Source organism: Eleutherodactylus coqui, chromosome 13 (assembly GCF_035609145.1).
Source record: "Eleutherodactylus coqui strain aEleCoq1 chromosome 13, aEleCoq1.hap1, whole genome shotgun sequence".
NCBI lineage: Eukaryota > Metazoa > Chordata > Amphibia > Anura > Eleutherodactylidae > Eleutherodactylus > Eleutherodactylus coqui.
In genome coordinates, this window is record NC_089849.1 from 14689880 (window position 1) to 14714000 (window position 24121).

The 24121-nt window shown below is 48.0% G+C and overlaps 1 protein-coding gene across 1 annotated transcript in view; it reads left to right on the forward strand.

Annotated features, from left to right (window-relative positions):
• Nucleotides 1-24121, forward strand: part of CHRNA4 (cholinergic receptor nicotinic alpha 4 subunit) — a 77724-nt gene that overhangs the window by 25373 nt on the left and 28230 nt on the right. The window contains exons 3-4 of the mRNA XM_066586669.1: nt 11525-11569; nt 11988-12097. Of these exons, the coding sequence (XP_066442766.1) occupies nt 11525-11569; nt 11988-12097 (155 nt within the window). The remainder of the gene's footprint in view (nt 1-11524; nt 11570-11987; nt 12098-24121) is intronic.

Sequence of the window (24121 nt, forward strand, 5' to 3'; positions counted from 1 at the left end):
GATGTATTTATAGTAATTAAAACACTTGTTTTTCCTAATTAGTCGGGAGCTTACCCAGTTTTTAAGAATCCCAGAAGGCTCCTGGACGATAAGAACTCACTTGTAAAAGTCAATGAAGCACAGCAGGGGAGATATACAAAAATTAGTCAAGAGATTGAGAAGAGGCGTGTTGTGTAGGGTAACCATTTACTCGTTAGTTTTTCCATTGATTGCTATGGATAACCTCATACCAACAAGCCACATTGATCGGCCCCTTTATTAGATCCCCATCTAGTAGCGCATTGGACTCCTTTGGCCTTCAGAACCACAGCACTTCGTCATGGCGTAGACCCCACTAGATGATGGAATCATTTTGCAGGAATATCGGCCCCTGTGGACAGGAAGCTTCTTGTAGTAGCTCGAGATTAGATGGAGGTGCTGACATGTTCTGACCAGCTGACAGGAAGGGGTCATCGATTCATGCTGCTTGTGCCAAATTCTGACCTCCCATCAGCAACAGAAATCTGGATCCATCTGACCAGGAGATGTTTTGCTGCTGCTCACTGATACAATCTTTGCACTATTTTGTGCACTGGAGTCAGGGGCGTAACTATAGAGGGTGCAGGGGATGCGGTTGCACCCGGGCCCAGGATCCTTAGGGGCCCATAAGGCCTCTCTTCTCCATATAGGAAGCCTAGTACTATGAATAAAGCATTATAGTTGGTGGCCCCGTTCCAGGTTTTGCATTGGGGCCCAGGAGCTTCAAGTTACGCCTCTGACCTGAGTCTCACCTTTCTGTTTCTCTTAGGGTTTAATTACACAGACACTGTAACCTGTGCATTAGTTGGAGCACCAGTGTTGTATTTGGCTGCTCTTGACTATTCAGTACCTGTTGATCAGAATGATTCCTGACATCCTCCTCTGACGCCTTTTGTTAATGAGTTGTTTCCATGCACAGGATCCCCTTTCGTTGGATCTTTTCTTCCACCATGCCATTCTTGGTATACTGCACACCATTATACAAAAAATCCCCACAAAGTTGGCAGTGAAATCCTGGCTAGTCTAGTGCTGATGACCAGACCCTGTTGGCAGTGGCGCCCCTTACATGATGCGACCTGAGACTGCCGGCTCAGGCGGTAGTGTGCAGGACCTCAGGGAGGGGGCGAGGGGTTGCCACCCAGCTGGTATTTCTTTTTTACTGCCTTTATTAATGGCCAAAAACAAATACTTGCTAAGTCGGGCAGCAACCCGGCAAACACTGAACTCATTTAGTGGCCTCCACTGTTGTACTTAGTCTGTGACCCATGACGTCTCCCCGGCATTCACACTTCTGCACAGATTCCAAGGAGCGAGGTCAAAGGTCATAGACAGATCACAAAGCAGGGGTCATTTGGAGAGAGCAGCAGGCACAGCGAGTTCAGTGCTTGTCAGGTTGTTGCCCAAGGTCCACTACAGGGAACACTGTTAATAATGGGGCCACTATGGGAAACACTACCACTGCTGAGTCCATTGTCGGGGCACTATTACTAGGGGGGCCACTATGGTGATCACTACTAAAGCCTCCATGGGGGTCCCATTTACTACTGGGGACAGCATATGGGTCATTATTACTTCTGGATTCACTATGGAGAACACTACTAATACTGGGACCAGCAATGGAGGTACTATTACTACTAGGACCACTATGGGGTCACAATTAATATGGAGACCACTAAAGGGGTTATTATTTCTACTGAGGTGCCTAGCGGGGTTACTGTAACTCCTGGGACCACTAACAAGGTCAGTTTTACTACTAAGACCACTAACAGGGTTACTTCTGGGGCCATTAAGTGGGTCACTATTGCTACTGGCTGCTTGGTGAGCGGAGAAAGGCTTCTTTCTCTGTTTCACAGTGGCAAATAAGTCCCTGGTGTGACCCTTCTTATAGGTGAAGTCAAGACTTCTTCATCTGCATCGTGAGTTGTTCTTGTCTTTCCTGGCTTTTCTTGGAGAGAGAAGAGATGGAAAGAATATACAGAACTATACGCTGGTGGCAGCAGTGACCACCCAAAGGAACATGAGGGCCAAGAGGATCTGGAATCAGACCTGCTGGAAAGTGAAGTAAAGTTGGCAATGAGGCAGCTACCAAACAGTAAACCACCTGGGATCAATGCAATCTCTGCAGAGCTTCTCCAACCAGTCCCAAGAGCTGCACTGACCCCACTGTGCTGGACAATCTGGAGGGCCTGCACAGGGCCAAAGGATTGGAAAAAAATCAGTTTTCCTCCCATTGCCAAAGGGCGATGTCCAGGACTGTGGAAACTATAGAACAATCACTCTGATTCCCCACGCCAGCAAGGTGCCTCTGAAAATCATCCAGAAGGGTTAGGGCAATATCCTTTACCAGGAACTTCCTGATGTTCAAGCTGGACTCCACAAGGGCAGAACCAGAGGTGGATCATGGAAAGGCAAGCGAGCATCAGAAGAAGCTCAGCAGCAAAGCATCTGAAGAAGCTGGTCCTGAAACTAAAAGAAGAAAGTGAGAAGATGGGACTTCACCTGAACATCAAGAAGACAAAGACCATGACCACCACCAACGAGGAAGTCCACACAAAGGTCAACAGGGAGGAAATAAAGTGGTTAATAGATTAGTATTCCTTGGGTCCCTCATCGATCATAGTGGCAGCTCGACAGCTGAGATAAGGTGTTGATTAGCATTGGGGTGTACGGCCATGTGAACATGGACCCAATATGGAAGTGCAAGGATGTCTCTGTCACCATTAAATGAAGGTTAATCACAGCCATCGTTTTTTCCTGATTGCAACATATGGCTGTAAGACGTGGACATTGAGGATACCAGACAGAAGAAAAATTGACGCTTTTGAGCTGGTGTTGGAGACAACTTCTACGAATCCCCTGGACAGCTAGGGTCAATAACAAAGCAGTCCTGTACCGCATCAACCCAGAGGGGTCCCTGGAAGGCCGGATCATGAGACAGGGATTGACTTACTTTGAACATATGATGAGGGCGAATTCGCTGGAAAAAGAGGTGCCACTTGGAATGGTCAATAGTAAAAGGAAACAGGGAAGACCAAAGTCACATTGGCTGGACACCATCAAGAAGGCAATTGAAAGAAGCCATAGAGAAGCATTGGGAGGACTGGCCTACAGAGTATCCAAGAGTCAGACACAGCTCAACAGATATAATTGAAATTACTACTAGGTCACTATAGGGGACACTATTACTCCTAGAGCCACTATGGAGGGCACTATTGCTACTGAGACTAGTAATGGGGTTGTTATTACTACTGAGACTACTAATGGTGTCACTATTACTACTTGGACCACTAGTACTACTGGGACCACTAACGGAGTCACTGTTACTACTGGGGCTATTAAGGGGTTCAATATTACTACTGGGGGCCATTAAGGTGGGCACTATTTCTTTGTCACTTCAGACAAGTCTCAATGGTTCAAATATGTGTTGGGTATCTTGTGTATTGGCACTTTCAGGGTTTTGTGTGTGTGTTTGGGGGGACATTTAATAGTTTGCCTCAGGCAGCATAAAGGCTTGCTCGTTGGAAGTCGCTCAGATCGCTGGATTTTTCTATCTAATGTGGATTCAAACTGAAACTGATCCACAGAAAACTGGTCACGTGATTTTATGCTCCGGGGTCACCGGGAGAATTTCCATATATTAGCGCCAATCCTGAAAGGACCAAGGGCTCTAATAAAGGGGCTGTTCTGTGTGTGCATATGTGTATAGAAGATTTCTTTAACGACACGGATGACATGGGAGGCGCTGCCATCACTTCCTATGAGAAGTCTGTCAGGGTCCCCAAAAATAAAAGTTTTCATCTTACCGCGCCATTTAATCCTGACAGGCATGGCGTGACGCTTCATAGCTCGGGTAGCGCTCAGAATAAACTCCAGTAGGTAATCCGCTTGTCAGGATAATAGGATCACATCCAGCACTCGGCCCCATTGAAGTAAAAACAAGAATCTTTATTGCATCTTGTTAAAAACAAATCAAAGCGTTCCGAGGAAAGATGCTTATGTGTTTTGAGCCCAACAGCGCGATTCTCAGTCATAGCGTCGTTTCCTAATGAGGACTTTACAACAGCCGGGCCGTAAGTTATGTGTGTGAGAGAGCAATTTAACTCTTATTATGCCTAACGCAGGGTGTCCTCATTAGCAGACGATGCTTTGGCTGAGAACCATGCTGGTAGGTTCAAAACACCTAATTGACCTGATTTTAACAAGTTGCAGTAAAGTTTTTTGTTTTTACTTCCATTGAGATGAGTGGTAGAGATTCTCTTCCAAGCTTGTGGATGCCATCTTTGCCTTCCTTGGTCTTCTTGGGCAGAACATAGGTCAAAAATACTAAAAACTCCATGTTCCTGTAGATAGGGAGCCTGAGTCAGGCCTTGGTATTTATGCTCTACCCCACTTAAAGGCACAGGAAGACATATAAAACACTATACATGTAGATATTAAAGTTCGACCAAACCCAAGAAACAAGACCCTACTACATGTCCATGATCAGTGAAGGTCATGGTTGATCAGCAAGGTGGGACATAACTAGTCATGATGCAGAAGGTTCAGTATTTTGGTGTATTAGAGGGACAGGTGGACTATACAAAAAGTCCCCTAGAAGTCTTGATCATGGATGGTCCAAAAGACAATTCTGAAAACTTCTCCTGGTCTTGGTGAAATAGTCCATATGGCTCCATTTTTTTGCTACTCTCAATCTTTGACATTCGAAGACCTTCATGGTCAACAGAGGTCATCATAGTTAATAGAGATGAGCGAGTATACTCGCTAAGGCAAACTACTCGAGCGAGTAGTGCCTTAGCCGAGTATCTCCCCGCTCGTCTCTAAAGATTCGGGTGCCGGCGGCGGGCGGGGAGAGCGGGGAGGAACGGAGGGGAGATCCCCCGTGCTCACCCCTGCTCACCGTCGCAACTCACCAGTCATCCGCGCCGGCAGCTGAATCTTTAGAGACGAGCGGGCAGGTACTTGACTAAGGCACTACTCGCTCGAGTAGTTAGCCTTAGCGAGTATGCTCGCTCATCTCCAATAGTTAACCCTTAGTGACACGGCCTATTTTGGCCATAAGGACGTCATGACTTTTGGGGGATTTTCATCTCCACTTTTCAAAAGCCATAACTATTTATTTTTGCATGGTAATGGCCGTAGGAGGGTTTTGCTTTGCGTGGCGCGCTGTAGTTTTTATTGGTACCATTTTTGGGTACATATGATGTATTGTATAACTTAGATACATTTTTTTGGAGGGCAGAAAAATTCATAAATGCCATTGATTTTAGTTTTTTTTTACAACATTAATCATGCAGCATATATGATGCAATACGTTTTTTCTGCGGGTCGGTACGATTACGACAATAACAAAATTATGTCGATTTTTTTAGGTTTTTCTATTTTTGCAAAGTAAAAACCCTTTTTTTTGGAAAAACATTTTCTTTTTTCCATCGCTGCATACAAGGTCCCATAACTTTTTTTCATTTTCCCATCGACTGAGCCCTGTTAGAGCTTGTTTTTGCGTGTAGAGTTGTAGTCTCTATTTATACCATTTTCTGGTACATACAGTTTTTTTTTAATCACTTTTATTGTGTTTTTTTGAGAAGCGAAAGGAATAAAAAAAAATCATTTTCGCTCCGTTGTTTTGATGGGGTTTTTTTTAAAGGAATTTTCCGTGCAGGATAAAAAGTGTGTTCGATTTATTGTACAGGTTGTGATGAATGCGACAATGTGGATTTTTACATTTTTTAACGTATATTTTAAACAAGGAGGGGAATGTGCGCAAAAGTGTTGTTTTTTATTTTTTTTACATGTTTTTTTTTCCTTCTTTTATTTATTTTTTTAACATTCTTCTATGTCCCTGTGGGTGACCTGAATCTGCAGTATTTCTGAACTGCAATGCATTATCGCTTCTCATAGCGATTACAGACCATGGCGGGCCCGGACGACTGGTAGCCATGAAAACCCCTCGGCCCTCCACGATTGCACGACATTGAGGGCTGATGACATCACAGAGGGAGCACCCTCCCTATGTGAACTCTTTACATTCTGCGTTCAACATTGATCAAGGCATGAAAGGGATTAACAGCGGGGATCGGTGTTCTCACTGATCCTCACTGTTGCAGTGGGAGGCTGGCTGTTGGTCACAGACGCCATGCAGATGGCATGAGCTCAGTTTCTGAGTGTTCACTATCTATAGGATATAAAAGTATGTCCATTCACAGGAACTGCTTCCAAACCAAGACGTACATTTACCTCCTGGGGTGGGAAGGAATTAAAGCAACCCTATAGTTATAGGACAAATTTCGGTCCCATGATAGGAGGGCGCAGTACACTACCTGTTGTTGTCCTTCTCTGCCAATGTCCCTATGATCCGCTGATTTGGGATCCTGATTTCAGCCATCCAAGATGGCAGGTGCAATTTTCTAGCTACCTAATTAATACTGCTTTCTGATTGGCCATTGCTGATCACGTGCACAGTGCTGGCCAATCAGAAAGCAGGTATAGTGCATTGGTAGTCTAACACTACCAGTACACTTTAGGAATTAAACAGTCTGAAGATTGCATTGGCCATCTTGGATGATGGGACCCAGAATCGGCCAATGAGAGGGTCACAGGCACAGAAGACCAACAGCATGTAGTATAACTCTCTCCTTCAGTCCCGGGACAAGATTTTGACGGAAATCGGAGAGTTGCCTTGACATTTCAGAAGTGCTCTGCAGCCTTAGTATACATAGTCAGTGGGGTATGGAGTCTCCGCACTCCTCGCTCGGGTTAATAGATATTCTCGCCATGTCCTGCATTGCTGGGTCTGTGCCATAAATTCCATCAGCCCTGTCCTGGCTGTCTCTTCTCATATGGTAATGACGGTAACTGACTCCACTTTATTTATATTATAGCCCATTAGCTTTTTTAAAGAGCATTTACCTCTATAGTTAGGACAGAGCCTGGGAAAGCTGGGTAATAACTAATATGGCGGTACAACCAACAGTGGTCATAGTTACCCATCGTTCCTAGACTCCTGAGCAGCTGGTTAAGGAGTAATCAGGTACAATAAGTAGCAATAGGGTCCTCGTTAAGGGCACCGCTACCTGTACAGCGGCTGCCGAGGCATGAACGCTGGGTGATGGGACTCGCCAACAAGTCCCTTTGGCATGCCCAGCTGAGGGCAGTGAACTCAACATTTATCCTTGTGTGAAGTCATGCCTAGCTACATCTCTGGTTCTTATCACAGCTTCCATATGGGCTGGAGCCATCCAGCTCTTGTAGACTCCTGAATGATCTGCCTAGGTATGCAGCGATGCATGAATTATGTGGGGTGCGCTGCTCTTTGCATACAAATGAACTGTTGCTATATACATTACATGTGAAGCTGCAGGTAAGCCATGGCTGCAACCCATACAGTAACAGAGACAAGTGCTTCAGCGCACAGGGTCATACACAGTGAAGAGATTCATGAAACTGCATAACTGTTTATACAAATCACATAGTACAAGGCCCTTAGCACATATTGTGATCAAAGCATGTGGGCCCATCCGCCGCACCCGAGATGGATGGGGAACTAGCTATAAAAGACACCTCTCTTTGGGCCAAAGGCCTCCAACAAATAAATTAAAGGGGTTTTGGAAAATGCTATCGATGACCTATCCTCAGGATAGGTCATCGATAGTTGATCGGCTGGGGTCCATTGTCTGGGACCCGACCGATCAGCTGAGCAGGCGCATACTGTCAGTGTTGCAAATACACAGAGGTCAGAGCTGAAGCAGCAGAAGTCTCAGGCTGACCTCTATGTAGCGGCCGGTGCTTGTAACTGCAGGCACGACTCTCATTGAAATCAATGCAAGGTGTGCCTGCAGTTACAAGCATCGGCCACTACATAAAGGTCAGCCTGAGACTTCCGCTGCTTCAGCTCCGACCTCTGTGCATTTGCAGCATTGACAGCAGTTCCTTGCTCAGCTGATTGGTCAGGTCCTGAGCGACGAACCCAAGCTGATCAAGGAAAACCCCTTTAAATGTGAAGGTGCACGTAATCCATGGCTAAGATAGTTGTAGTAACAGAAACACGTACCTCAGAACTCATACATATGTAATGGCTGAATCTGGGGGAGCTGCTGCCCTCACTTTTGTCTTGCATGCCATTCATGGATACGACCATCCAGCTTCTCACATCCCAATAATGCGCCCCCCTCTGGTAACGGGGTGAAATCTCTTCCCTGCGTCGTAGAGGAGTCCAGTGGCCAACAAGCTCTACACAAGCGGAGGAAGAGGTCACTGCACACAAGGAGCCTCTGAGAGCCTCTTATAGGCCAAGGGGGGCCTCAGCAGACAGCGCCGTTCTCTTTGTGGTGGCCAAGCTTGGTACTGCAGGCCCAGCTTGCATTGAAGTGAATGGGAACTTAGCCTGCAATACCATGCCTGGCCACTGTAGTGTCTGCAACAGCTGATCAGTGGGGATCCTGCGTGGTAGATCCCTTGCCAATCTATTATAATAGTAATTATTCATGCCGTCAGTAGTTTACAACTGGACAACCCCTTTACGTATCTTTCTGTAGCTTAAATGCCATCGCTCCCCGCGTTCTGTTGTCATGACAACCGAAGTGTCCAGAAAATAAATCATTTTTGTAAATAGTAATGACAGCGCTGAGTGGTGTGAAGCCGCCTCAATAATTGATAGTGGTTGAGATGAGTCACTAATGGCATTATGACCGCCTCTAGCTCTATGTATGTTTACCCATTATATCCCTCATCCGGATAATCAATTATCTCCGGGCTCCTCTGGCACCTACAGAATGGGCTCTGCATTACTGCACACCCTGGCACGACTGGCACAACAACCTCTCACTGCACCAAGCGCTAATGTAGCAGGTGGTGCTATGGCAAGAGCGGAAGAAAGCCTGAGCCCGGGGCGGGCATGAGAAATGTATGGCAGAAATCAGCTGGCATCCTCTAACTGATTCTGTGCCAGGCGAATATATGAAGAATGACAGAAAGTCCACAACCGATAACAGAGATACACACTGAATGTCCCCTTTATCAGAGCCCCCGGCCGTCTCACAATTGGAGCTTCCCTGTATGGAAATTATCCCCGTGACCCCGGGGTGCGGTATAAAATAACGTGACAACTAGAGATGAGCGAACGGACTCGTTTAGGGCGATTTCGCAATCGAGCACCGCTTTTTTCGAGTAACTGACTACTCGGGCGAAAAGATTCGGGGGGCGGCGTGGTGGAGCGGGGGGTAGCAGTGGGGAACAGGGGGGAGCCCTCTCTCTCGCTCCCCCCCCCACTCCCCTCTGCAACCCCCCGCTCACCCCCGGCGCCCCCCGAATCTTTTCGCCCCAGTAGTCAGTTACTCGAAAAAAGCGGTGCTCGATTGCGAAATCGCCCTACACGAGTCCGTTCGCTCATCTGTAGTGACAAGGTTTACATGAATCAGTTTGTGTGAATCCACATTAGGCTACCTACACACGGGCGAACATGATATTTGGCGGAGAGACTCGGTCGGTCCGTACGTTTTTTACTGCAATGTCACTTCAGTAAAGCAGTGATGCTCCGGTGTGGCTATCAGCTGTGTTGGAGGATCGGAGAGTAACTAATGGGAACCCCCGCATCCCACTTTCGTGCACATCTCACGCCATGCGGTGCGTTTTACTGTCCCACTGAGAACCATAGGCGATGTGTTTCGAGGAAGCGACAGCAATTTTCTTTTGTACGGCAATGCGGTGCCGGAAAAGACTGTTCATGTATATTACTCAATTTAAAAAGAATGAGGATCATATTCGTGCGACGCACAAACCTCACGCGGGTTTCACAGCTGTGTGAAAGTGGCCTTAGATTGGAAAATCCAGCAATCTGAGCGACTAGTCTAGCCAGGGTCTCACTGCCAACCACAGGGGGTTTTATCATGTACCAGTGTGGCGAGTGTACTGAGACCGGCGTGATCGATGAAAAACATCCAGCGAAAGGCGATCCAGTGGATGGAAACAACTCATCACCGAAAGGGGTCAGAGGGGGATGTCAGGAATCATTCTGGCCAACAGTCATTGTACAGTCAGGGGCAGCCAAATACAATGCTGGAGCCTCAACTAATGTATTTGAATGCACATCTCGATGGGCTATAACAGCAGACGACCAGTTCCAGCGCCATTGTGTCTAAGAGAAACAGAACAGGGCAACTCCAGCGGGCAAAAGAGCGCAAAACTTGTATCACTGAGCAGCCGAAAAATATAACCTGGTCAGATGGATCCAGATTTCTGTTGCCCCGTGCTGATGGGAGTCAGAATTTGGCACAAGCAGGATAAATCGCTGACCCCTTCCTGTCAGCTGGTCAGAACATGTCAGCACCGCCATCTAATCTGCGGCGACTACAAGAAGCTTCCTGTCCGCAGGGGCCGATTCTCCTGCAGAACGATTTCATCATCTAGTAAAATCTACACAACGACGAACTGCTGCAGTTCTGAAGACCAAAGGAAGTCCAACGCTACTAGATGGGGTCTAATAAAGAGGCCGGTCATTGTATTATATGTATAATGAAGTGCGTTAACTCACAGTACCAGCCCACCCCGGCACTTTAAAATATAAATATAATTAAAATTCATTATAAGGGGTCTCTATTGTACTTTTTTTAATGATAAGCTGATTACAGATTTTCCCACTGATGGACCCGGAGTCATCAATCTGTGAGGAACCCAGCAGTAAGTGTTCCATTTCCTTGCAGCGCTGCCGCAGGTGAAATGGGGCATCACACGTTTTCCATTGAAATGAGTAGGATATCCAATGTAATGAATGAACATGTCAGATCCTCCAGAAGGAGAAGGACACTTTGCATGCAGATGTTGTCCTTGGTCAGATTTGAACCCCAGTAGTTCAAAACATTCCTCCTGCTCTTTCTCCTCTTCCATCTATTTCTCTTCCTTCTTATTCCTCCTTCTCATCTTCTTCCTCCTTTACTTCCTCTTATTATTTTTCTTCCTTCTTCTTCTCCTCTTTTGCCTCCTCCGCTTTCTTCTCCTTTTCCTCCTCTTCTTCTTCTCCCTCGTCCTCCTTTTCTACCTTCTCTTCTTCTTTAACCTCTATCTCGTCATTCTTTTTCTTCCTCTTCTCCATCCTCCTCTTCTTCTTCTTCATTTTCCTTCTCTTCTTCCACCTCTTTCTCTTCATTCTTCTTCTTTCTCTTCTTTTTCCTCTTCTTCCTCCAGCAAAGTTTAACTGGTTTGGTTCGCTGAACCTTAGTCCTGTAATGTAGCTGCTGTGGTGACCAAACAACCCCACTATGACTATGCTGAACAGAAAAAATCTACTGACTGGGGGTCCATATAAGTCTTGGCCCCCCATCATTTACTTAAAAAACCAAGGAGACAGCCAACAGTAGCCGTACCCAGATAGGTGAGGTGGCTCAGTGGCCGTGGGCTGTGTATTACATTGCTTGTCTAGCGGTGGATGACGTGATACATTGATGATCTGTCAGTCTTGTTCCTTCTCCGCTTGATCCCTGTCAATATGTCACTGACCCATTTATGTTGTCTGCAGGATGAGAAGAACCAGATGATGACGACCAATGTCTGGGTCAAACAGGTAAGTTGCCTCAGAAGGACCTCTGCAAGGTTGATGAAACCCGGGTGCCACCAGGTGCCCTTCCTCTATAGATGACCGCCCGTGGCAGTAACACCAGTCCCATACAGTAACCAGTTAGAATCGCTGCCCTTTTGCTCGTCTCACCAAAGGAGAAGAAAACGTAAGACACAGAAACAATCAGTAAGTCGCTGACCGATCTCTTAGTCTTTGTGTTGTAGATCTTACTGGTTCACTAGTCCAACATTAAGGGGGTCATACCAGAATTAACTTTTATCACCCATCCAGTGAAGGTCCCACCCCTGAAAACCCCACCAACCCCAAGAATGTCGCCTTCTTCTTGACACCACCTGGTAGTTACCCTACTGGCATCTGAAGGAGCTGCTGACTTACCTGCATGTTATCTGTGCCCCTCCTGCAGGAATGGCATGACTACAAGCTGCGCTGGGACCCCCTGGAATATGAGAATGTCACATCCATCCGGATCCCCTCGGAGCTGATCTGGAGGCCGGACATCGTCCTGTATAACAAGTGAGGCGACTCTTTTCATCCGCCCTCCATACTGATTGCTCTAATGTATACTATGATGTTCTGCAGCAGCTGAGTTGTATATTATGATGTTCAGAAGCAGCTGAAGTCTGTATCATGAGGTTCTGCTGTATCTGAGACATGTATTATGAGGTTCTACAGCAGCTGAAGCTTGTATTATGATGTTCTGCAGCAGCTAAGGTAAGTGTTATGAGGTCCTGCAGCCGGTAAGGCATGTATTATAAGGTTCTGCAGCAGATGTGGTGCATATTATGAGGTTCTGCAGCAGCTGAGATGCATTATAATGTTGGGCCGTATCTGAGGTATGTAGTATCATCTTCTGCAGCAACTGAGACGTGTATTATGATGTTCTGCAGCAGCTGAGATAAGTGTTAGAAGGTCCTGCAGCCGGTAAGGCATGTATTATGATGTTCTGTAGCACATGTGATGTATATTATGAGCTTCTGCAGTATCTGAAGTGTGTATTATGATGTTCTGCAGCAGCTGAGATGTTTATTATGAGGTTCTGCAGCAGCTGATATGCATTATTATGTTCTGTAGTATCTGAGATATGTAGTATCCTCTTCTGCAGCAGCTGAGGTGTTTGCTATGGGTTTCTGCAGCAGCTGAGATGCATTATAATGTTCTGCAGCAGCTGCAGTGTCTGTTATGATGTTCTGCAGCAGCTGAGGTGCTTATTATGTTGTTCAGGATGGTGCGGCGTTGGCAGGCAGAGGACGCATTCTTTTTTTTCTTATGAAAATAACCTTTCCTTGACGGACGCGGTCGGCCTGCTTCGCTCCGCAGGAGGGCACTGGGTACTTAGACGTCATGTAGTCCTCAGCCAGTGTTCACACATAACAGGGTAACATCTCAGCGGGATCAGGCGCTGTGACTCGCTCCTAACTAGACATCTTCATAGTAGCGCGTCATATTCATTGTCGTACTCCATATTACATTTTCGAGGGTCCGCAGCACAGCATCCATAGCAGCATCGCAGCCGCACACACCGCAGGTGCCGGAGTGCATCACCAGTCTGGCAGCTCCGCGTCACAGTGGAATCGACGCACCGTAAGTGTGAACAGACATCTTACATAATCTCTTGCTAAGGCATAGCAGCACTACTCAAACTGTCTTGTCCCCCGTCACATAAAGTGTTACACTTCACATTAACAGACTTTCCCAGAACCCGTCACCATCCCCCCATCACTAGGACCCCGTTGGGGAGCTGCTCCCCCCAGTCCGTATCAGTCCATCTTCATCCCTAAAAGTGTGCGCACACTAATGTCATTGCACTGGCATTACAGCTGTCATCATCTCGAGTTCACAACGCCGTCTGCTTCTTCAGGGACTGAGTTCCCTGCGGGAAGGGAGGCTTCTTCTCCTTCCGTGAGGCACTGCGTCATGTTTGGCCCCCGGGTCATCAGGCCCTTTTGTCATCTGGACATCATGTCTCTCTTCCGGCTCTGCTGTTCTCTACTGCACTGCTCCCCAGTATGGGGACAGTGATGCCACATCACACATAGGCCTCTGCTGGATCCCCCTTCTGCATTGCTGATGTGCCTGCTGTTCTGCTGATGCCACCCACTGAGCTGTGGCACAGCTTTTTATGCTATTTATAGGGTGCCTACTGCACCTAGTAAGGCTAAGGATCTTTGGGCTGCGGGTGGGCTACTTCTCCATTATCCCTATTCGGGGGGAGATCTTCTGAATAGTGACATGCTATTTATGTCACACCTTTCTTAGTGCTTTCCTGCACTCTGAACCTCCCAGCTCCCTGCCGCTGGTCTGGCAGGGGTGCGGGGATTTTAACCAGCGCTGTGTTCATCTTCTCTACAGCTCTCTTTCTCCCCTCCCCAGCTGTAGCACTTGGGCAGTGGAGGCGCCTTTCACCAGTGCTAATGGGCAGCGTTATCTGCTTACTCCCTATCCCCCTCCCGGCTAAGACCCACACTGGAGGGGCCAGGGTGTCATGGCCCTGGTGGTCCTTCAGGGTAGCCACACAGTCACAAGTCCTGCAGCACCAGGCTATGTGATCATACTGAGACACTGAGGGTGTCGTACGTCTGAAAGACCCTGTCTTTCCCTTTTTCTTCACGAGCTTAGGCTAACTACTTGGCAACAGCTGGCTGCTGATTGGCTGCTTGTCAGTCTATCCCTAATTGGTAGAGTGGGAAGGGTGAGATTGAAGAGCAGGAAAGTGAGCAGGGCAAGGCAGGATGTTGGGAGGTTTTGGAGAAAGTGCGGGAGTAAGGAGAGGAAGTGAAGGAGGCATTAGAGGGAGAAGTGGGGAGGTTGTTGGAGGAGTAGGACGTAAGAAGAGGTGCACAGCAGTCTGGAGAGGATAAACGTTGTCCGGAATCAGAAGCAAGCATTTACAAGCTTCCAAAATTAAGTGCAGTGTGGAGGAGAAGGATTGGGACCCATCTACACAACAGTGAGCTACACGAGCCCCTGTTAAAAGTAAAGCCAGGGAAAGTGAAAGAGGCCCACGTTTTAAGTAACTTCACCAAGCTGCATAGTAATCTTCAGGAAAATAATCCTCAGATAACTAGGACTGTGGGAATTCTTACTGAGTAACCCTTAAACACAAAGTGAGAGAGAGTTGAAATTTAGACTTTATTGTACTAAACTGGAACTTGGAGCAACGTCGTTGTCCATACAAAACATTACTTCTGCCATTACTGATGCACCGTACTTGTTATTTTATGAATTTTACTAAAAGCTGAAGTAAATTGAGTACCTCCAGTTTACAAATCAAAGCTACCAGGACTCGTGTCAATTATTTCTTCATTATCCCTTTGAGTCCGTTAAGGAAGAGGCGACCAAATAACTATGTATAAGTACATGAGAGGACAATACAAGGATCTGTTCCAAGATCTGTTTACACCCAGGACTGCAACCGTAACAAGAGGGCATCCGCTACGTTTAGAGGAAAGCAGGTTTCATCACCAACACAGAAAGGGATTCTTTACTGTTAGAGCAGTGAGACTGTGGAACTCTCTGCCTGAGGATGTGGTGATGGCAAAATTCTTAGAGGAGTTTAAAAGGGGACTTGATGTCTTTCTGGAGAGGAAGGATATTATAAACTATAAATCTAAGATTATTTGTTAATCCTGGTATACAGGCAGGTAGGAACTATTAGGGGTTGATCCAGGGAACAGTCTGATTGTCATTAGGGAGTCGGGAAGGAATTTTTTCCCCAAAAGGGCTAATTGGCTTCTGGCCCTTGGGGTTTTTTGCCTTCCTCTGGATCAACAAAACAGGAGGCTAGACAGGCTGCACTAGATGGACATTGTCTTCATTCAGCCTAACGAACTATGTTACTATGTACTGGCGTCACGTGACAAACCACCGTTGATAATTGCTAACCGTAGTAACTCCTTTTGTCACTGTGAGTGACCAAGTCAGGCCACCTGTCATCATTGCAGGGAAAGATTGCAGAGCCACCGGTGACATCCATCTAGTTTACCCGGGGTCTCCCCCATATTGAAGCGCCGCTACTCGGACGCTGCAAGGGCTTAACACGTGGAGCTAGGGCCGCCAGACAGCGGCTGTAAGCTGCATTTTGTAGAGGAGATGGCAGAATAGCGCTCCCTCTCTACAGTACAATACACACTGCAGCTGCTGAAGAACCTCTTAGACAGAGGGAGAACAACGAGTCACTTCATTAGTGATAGAGAGAAGGAACTCCCCACTAAGTGATCTGCATCAGCCACCTCTGCAGGAAGAGATAAGCAGCGTCCACATAGTGCCGCTCGTCTCTTTACACTCATCAGTTTCTGACATGCACGGCGGATGCAGGCTGATAAGAATATGGAAAGTGTGATGTCAGAATACAAAATTTGTTAAATTAACTTGTCCGTTATACGAAAATATCTCCACATTATGGCAGCGCTGGTGCGTTTCATATCATTCATTTCATCTGTCTGACATTTCATTTATGAAAAGCGTTATCTGCATGTCATTTACTGCTTGAGAAAATCTTAGGAATTTAACAAAAATTGCAAGATCCTGTGGAAGAATAGATGGAAGAGTAGGCACGTGCGCTGCTTGCAGAGAATGACCCCCAAGGACCGCTCCTCTACAGGAACCATTGTAACACTTGGAGTGGACGCTGCGTGGATGGCACAAGCCGGGATTCTGCTTTATTACAATAATCTCTTTTGCCTTTTCACCAATTTCCATACAGTAAAGGCATTTAAGCGCATTGAGGATAAACGGGATTATCTGGAGATGCTCCGAAAATAGAACAAGTCTTCTATTCCTCAAAATTAAAGGGAACCTGCCAGGATTTCTTTAGATGCTGCAAAAACAGAAAGGATTTAACAGCAGGAATTTCCTAATTACATTACATCACTTATGCTGTACTGATCCTGAGTTACATGCTGTATTATACTCCAGAGCTGCACTCACTATTCTGCTGGTGGAGTCACTGGGTACATACATTACTTATCCTGTACTGATCCTGAGTTACATCCTGTATTATACCCCAGAGCTGCACTCACTATTCTGCTGGTGGAGTCACTGGGTACATACATTACTTGTCCTGTACTGATCCTGAGTTACATCCTGTATTATACCCCAGAGCTGCACTCCCTATTCTGCTGGTGGAATCACTGTGTGCATACATTACTTATCCTGTACTGATCCTGAGTTACATGCTGTATTATACTCCAGAGCTGCACTCACTATTCTGCTGGTGGAGTCACTGTGTACATACATTACTTATCCTGTACTGATCCTGACTTACATCCTGTATTATACTCCAGAGCTGCACTCACTATTCTTCTGGTGGAGTCACTGTGTACATACATTACTTATCCTGTACTGATCCTGACTTACATCCTGTATTATACACCAGAGCTGCACTCACTATTCTGCTGGTGGAGTCACTGTGTACATACATTACTCATCCTGTACTGATCCTGAGTTATATCCTGTATTATACTCCAGAGCTGCACTCACTATTCTGCTAGTGGAGTCACTGTGTACATATATTACTTATCCCGTACTGATCCTGAGTTACATGCTGTATTATACTCCAGAGCTGCACTCACTATTCTGCTGGTGGAGTCACTGTGTACATACATTACTTATCCTGTACTGATCCTGAGTTACATCCTGTATTATACTCCAGAGCTGTACTCACTATTTCTGTAGGGGGGTCGGGCGAGTGGTACTTCCCGAAGTTCCCCTCAAAAACCAAAGATGCGTGCCTATTATACTGGCACCCCTTGAGCACAGACTTCACTCTGGAGATATCCTCTCAGCTACCTCCAGTCGAGACGAGATGTTCGAGTTTCCTCCTCAGGCCCTGATAAAGACGGTACTTACTCAGGCTCCTGAGGCTAGAGAGCTGGCGGAAGAATCTCGCCGCCCTGATCTTGAACATCTCCCACCACTCTGACTTACTGCTACAGAGATCCAGTAATGGTGCCTGGCTCTGCAGAAAATCCTCAAAGGACTGTCTTATCTCTGCTTCCTCCAGGAGTGATGAATTCGGCCTCCATAAGCCTCTACCCATCCGGGGGGTCTCTGCAACATTCAGGGAAAACAAAATCAGACAGTGGTCGGACAATTCCACCTCAACAACAGATACTGGTGAAGAGATGGCTTCCTCCTTCAAATGAAACCTATCTATTCTAGACCTGCACTCGCCTCTATAATAGGTGAAACCCGCGTGGCCTGGGGTGTGCCGGATGTGGACATCCACCAGGCGAGCTTCGCTAGCTATGCTATTAAGCGCGATGCTATCATAAGTCAGCTTGCCTAGGGAGCCTCCCCTGTCACGGGTCCTCGTGACTGCGTTAAAGTCACCCCCAAAGATCACCTGCCGACTGGTAAAAAGGTACGGCTTGATCCTCATAAAGAGATCCTTGCGGTCCCGCTTGGTTTGGGGACCATAGATGTTGATTAGCCGAAGCTCTTGTCCCTTCATGAGAACATCCAGGATCAGGCACCTCCCCATTTCTAACTTGATAACCCGTCGGCATTCAACCGCTGCGGTAAAAAGTACCGCCACTCCGCTATATGGCTCGGCCGCAAGAGACCAGTAAGATGGACCAGACCTCCATTCTCTCCTTGTCTTATGCACAGCTGCCAAATTTGGCAGCCTGGTCTCTTGCAAAAACAAAATGTCGGCTTCAACACAGCCGAGAAAATCAAAGCCCTCAAATCTAGCCATATCAGATTTAATGCTGGCAACATTAATGGATGCCAGCGTCAACGGAGCGGGAGCCGCTATCATTGGTGATTGAGTTAGATGGCTTTCTTCTTCCCATCCCCCTTCTCATCAGGGTCTGAGGATGACCCCTTGCCACGTTTCTTGGACACTGAAAGGTCCATGGCAAGGGGCTCCTCAACCTCGTCCTCCTTGCCACTGGGCTCTGGGCCAGCCCTCCCCCTGGAGGTCACCAAACTCCCACAAGAGGAAGGCTCAGCACCCCCTGTAGGCCCCACGCTTGTCCTAGACACCTCTCCCTCTGCCTCCTCCAAGGACGAGAGAGCTTGGTACCTGTTGGAGAGCCCAACAAGAGGAGAGTTTGGATTGCCTTCCTGCACCTGGCCCGTTGCAGGGGAAGATTTCCCTTCCCTTTTTTTCATTTTCTTGGAGCCCTGCTTGCGCTTTTTCTTTTGCCACTCATCCTTGCCCTCACCCACACTTTCATAGTGAGAAGAATCTGAATAAGTAGCATCCTCTTCCCTTTGGATCCTCCTGACCTCCTCATCCAGCTCCCTGTCCCCTGGAGCCTCAGCCACATGATTTGCGTCCGGAGCAGGGGCCAGCATTGACCCACCTGCCACCTGGGTTTCCACCAGCTCCCTGCCCCTTCTGCACTTCTCTTGGCGCCTTAGCTTGGCTGCCCCAGCATGTTTGTTCTTCCTTGGCTCCTGGGCTCCATCGCCTCTGCTGGTCCCCTCCCCTGCAGAAGCAACCTCACGGCTCTCCTCCGCTGGGGCCATGACCGCATTGGTGAAAGAGAGCACAGACAGCGACTGAATGGGTGACCGAGGTCACCACACAGGTGACACCTAATCTCTGCACAAGATGCCGCAAGATGACCTACCTCGCCACACAGAGCGCACTTGATGACATTACAGGCTGCACTCAAATGTGTGGGGTCGCTGCACTTGTGACAGAGCTTCGGCTGCCCCTGGTAGAAGGCCAAGATACGATCCCTGCCAAGGAAGGCCGCGGATGGTATGTGGGCCACCGAATTCCCTGAACGCTTAAGTTTCACCATAAACGTCCAGGCTCCGGACCAGATGCCGTGTTCGTTCCGGTTCTTATTGGGCATATCCACCACCTCTCCGTACCGACTTATCCAAGTCATGATATCGTAACAAGAGGGGGACTCGTTACAAGTCAAAACGGTCACTCTCTTGACTCCAGTCTGGCGGGTTACCACTTGTGCAGTGAAACCGCGCCAGCCGGGCTCGTCCATCAACTCGTAGTTCCCCCAAAAGAGCTCGAGGCCCTCTGGGCGAACAAAGCTGATGTCGAACTCAGACGTGCCGTAAGGATGGATCAGGGCATAGATGTCATTTGCCCTGAAACCCATCTTCAGCAGAAGCTCCACCACCTTACTCCTGGATGGGCATGCGTCATTGCCTCTCCACTGAAGACGAGCCACATTCCTACGGCCAATGTCCTGCCCGGTTGTCGGCAGGGACCAAACAGTCTCCCCCCTTTGTTCTCGGAAGGCACCAAGACCATGTCTCTCCACCCAGAGAGACAAATCCACAACTCTGCCCCCTACATTAATCGAGCTCTCCCCCTTCCTCAAGGCCTCCAGGAGGGGCCGTTGCAAAACGCCGTCTCCAGAGCCCAAAGACAAGGAGGACGCATCCCCCCTCCCTCCAGCGGCGACACTGGCATAACTTCTACCAGCTGTTGTCGCCACTGGAGGGGTGACTGGATCCCGGCCCATCCCCTGACTACTACCCGAAGCCCCACCCACCTGTACACAAGATGGCATACCTCCCGGGGGATTGGGGGCATCCGGAGCTCCTGGAGCCTCCACGGGAGCAGGGGCAGTGGTAGCACTGGCAGTTATATCCATCACACCACTCGTACCTTTCTTTCCTTTCGCTGGACCAGGACCTGTTTTACTTTTATTTTTAATATTACACTTTCCAGCGGGCTGAGGCTGGAGACCGACAGAATCAGTCCTAAGTCCCGTATTATTATCGGTAGGAGCCGTCTCTGCAGCCCCAGCTCCGCCCATTTTCCCAGCCATTCTGGGACTTGTTGTACTTTTTACTTGCTTAGATGTTACCACAATACTGTCATGATGGGTGGGAGGATTGACAGGCTTGGCTACCACCCACTGCGCCCCCTCTACACCTGACAGGCGTTTTAGGGACACAGGAGGGACAGCCAAGCCGCCACTGATGGAACCTGACACTGGACTGCCCCCCCTCCCACTGGGGGGCAGCCATCAGCACCAGCACCTCCGGATTGGCAGCGACCCCTCATTCCATCTTTCCCACGGACCTTCTCTGCCTCCTTATCGCCTCCATTCCCACTACTGGCACAAGCAGAAATGGAGTTTTGGGTCGCATTAACCCTCTCTTCCCCAGTCCCCTGCACCGGACCCACTGCAGAGCCCGGGACTAGGGGTATACCAGGGCTAGCACCCCGATCTGACTTTGCAGCCGGACCGGAGTGCTTGGTGACGTACACAAACCTCTCCTGCACCGTGGTCTTCATCTTTTTTTTCTGTTTCTTTTTGCCTGCCGATGTTTCAGGCATGTCGTCACCAAAGTACATGTTCTGCATCCTTTCTGGGGACTCCTGCAGCATGATTTGCTGCATTATGAGGGCCCCCTCACCGCTGCTGCTGTTGCTGTCATCATCCCCGTCCTCAGCACTGGACTCCTCCGATGAGGGGGGCAGGCTAACCCGCTCAGCAGGAATGCTGCTCCCTGCTGTTCCCCTCTGCTGTAGGGACGGCTGCTCCCCTGAGCATACAGCCATCGCCTCCTGTGCATCCTCCGATTCGTCGGAGCTGCTGTCACTGCTCATGTATGCCATTTTGGAAAATCGCTCGTCGTTTATAGGCTTTTCTTTAAACGGGCCGCTGGCTTGCAATATCCTGTACCTCTCCTCCTTGTAGAAGTCCACAGCCTCCTTGCAGGATTTAACTCTTTCTGCTGCTGTAATCTTTTTTCTTCCCCGTGGGGCTTTATCTAGGTCGCTGAGGGCAGTCTGCAGTTCCCTGCGGTATTTCTGCAGCTGCCTACCGACCTCCTTATAATCTTTTATATTGGCGGCTATCCGAGACGCCGTGGCAGTCACAGCCTCACCCCTCCTGCGCTCTCCCCAGCTGACACTTGCAGGTGCTTTTGCAGCACTCACCTTGCCTTTGGTTTGGCTTCTGGTCTTCCTGTGCTCCATGTCCTCTCGCGGAGTCTGGGTGACACTGCTTGCACCCCGGCTGGATCCTCTCCCCTCCTGGGGTTCATTCCTCCCCCCTCCCAACCGAAGCCGGGGGGGGGGGGAGCACGGGGCTCCATAGCAAACAAGCCCAGAAACAGTGCACTGCTCCTGGGATCCAGCAAGAGCTACACCTGCCTCTTGTGACCAGACCCTGGAATCAGCAGAACTCTCCAACACACAGCCTTACCCCAGAACTGCACTCACTATTCTGCTGTTGGAGTCCCCATGTACACACATTACTTATCCTCTACTCATTCTGAGTTACAGGATTTGAAGTTCTGGGACCTTTGTCTCCACTATAACGTAGTTACCCCACTGGGCAAACTGTCTTAGAGCCCCTGATGGACACATTTTTAGCAGTATTAGCGCCCCCTGTGTCCTGCTTTATGGCACTGAAGCTGTTGGATAGCCGACCCCCTCCCCTCCCTTCCCCATGATTAGGCATCAATACACCCTGACATGGTCATCAACCGAACCAGCCAACAGACATTCCTCCTTACTCCCATATACTTTGGGCACTCACTTGTCTGTATTTTCAATGAGTAGATGGGAATAACCTGCTGTCAGAGAACTCTGGCCCTGGCTTATCTCCTTTGGAGACATCCCCCAGGAGAAAGGAGAGAAGGAACACCTCTTACCTTTTCTACAAACACCTATGGACATTAGTTAGCCCATCGCACCAAAAGTGTCAGATTTGGCCCACATTCCTGTAATGTGTATTATGTCCCATAAACAACCTCTTTTACAGTCCCCTGAAGGTAACCTTTACAGGTCCACAAGTGCAGTTCTTATCAATAGGATTAGTGTTGAGTGAACTGAAATAACCAAACCCTGTTGAACAAGGCAAAGTGCTAAGCACTGAGCCACCATGCTTCGTCTTCCTCTTCCTTCCTCCTCAATAAATGTATGCTCCATATAAATCAAGGTGAATATTATTAAGAAGAAGAACAGACAGGGGAGAATATACAAACTCCGTGCAAATGTTGTCCTTTGTCTGATTTGAACCTACTGCTGCAAGGCAACAGTGCTAAACACTGAGCCACCATGCTTCTTCCTGCTCTTCCTCCTTCTCTGTGCATACATTTATGAAGAAAATGTAAATAAAAGGTGATTAATATGAAGAAAAACCCCATACAAACACAGGGAGAGCATACAAACTGCCAGCAGATGTTATCCTTGGTCAGATCTGAATCTACTGTGAACCACTGAGCCACCATGCTTTTTCCTCATTGTGCATGAAGGAAGAGGAGCAGCAGGAAGAAGCATGGTGGCTCAGTGGTTAGCATTGCTGCCTTGTAGTGTCGGGGTTCTAGGTTCAAATCTGACCAAGGACAACATCTGCATAGAGTTTGTATGTTCTCACACTGTTTCTGTGGGTTTGTTCTTCATAATAATCACCTTTATTTAGATAATATATACATTTATGAAGGAAGATGAGGAGGAGGAAGAAGTACGGCGACTTAGTGTCTTGCACTGTTGCCTTGCAGCACTGCGGTCCTGGTTTCATATCTGGCCAAGGACAACATCTGCATTGAGTTTCTATGTTCTCCATGTGATTGTGTTGGGTTCTTCTTCATAATAGTAATCACCTTTATATGGCGAAGACCTTGATTAAGAAGGAAGAGGAGAAGAAAAAGGTTTATAGCTCTTAGACAGTGTTAAACACCACTTTAGGGCTAATGCCCATGGCGGAAATCCGCGGTGTTATGCAGCGGAATGTTCACGCTGCGGAATTCCACCACGGAATTCCATAGTGTGAAAGAAACCGCAGCATGCTCTATTTGCCGCAGAAATATGCGCGGCCGGCTTCCATTGTAGTCAATGGAAGCCGGCCGTCACGCTATACTTCTGCTGTAGCACAGCGGAAGTATCATGTGATTACGCGTCCCCGCCCACCGCTGGCCGCATCATGCGCACTACTGGCGCGTCACGCGATGTACTGCGCATGCGCGCCAGCCCGCCAGCCTGGATGCGTACAGCGATCTGGAAAGGTAAGTATTGGGTCTTTGGGGGGGCGCTGTGATGGACTCCGCTGGGATATTCTGCTGGCGTTACGGCTGTGGGCGTGAGGCCTTAAGGGTTTTGCTAAAGTCCCTATGCGATACAAACTAATTCAAAAACAAATTAACTTTTTGCTGAATTTTCACAAACCGGACGAACCAAACTTTTCAAAAGTTTACTCAACACTAATTAGCATTAATGTAAAATACCCCAATATCAAGGGGTCAGCCAGGTGAAGCTGAGGGTAGCTGTTCTTCAATTCTGCTGTAATGCTTCCATGTATCTGCCTTACCGAAGACGAAAAGTTTCCGATTGTGCAGTCTCAGTGTGTATTATGCAGATTTGGAACCTGCCCAAGACAAATTCCAGGCAAGGACAAGATCCAGAGCTCGCATACATCCTCATTATTGTTAGCGAACAAGCAGTTCTTAACGGCCTTGGGTTTTGTCTTAGCAAACAGTTCCCACCGGAGCTTGTGCCTTCTCCTGGTTAAATAACCTGCAACTGTTGGGAAATGCTTGAAATGCGCTTTAAATGAGCCTCCGGTTCTGCTCCAGTCATTTAGCTTCCGCTGTAATTAA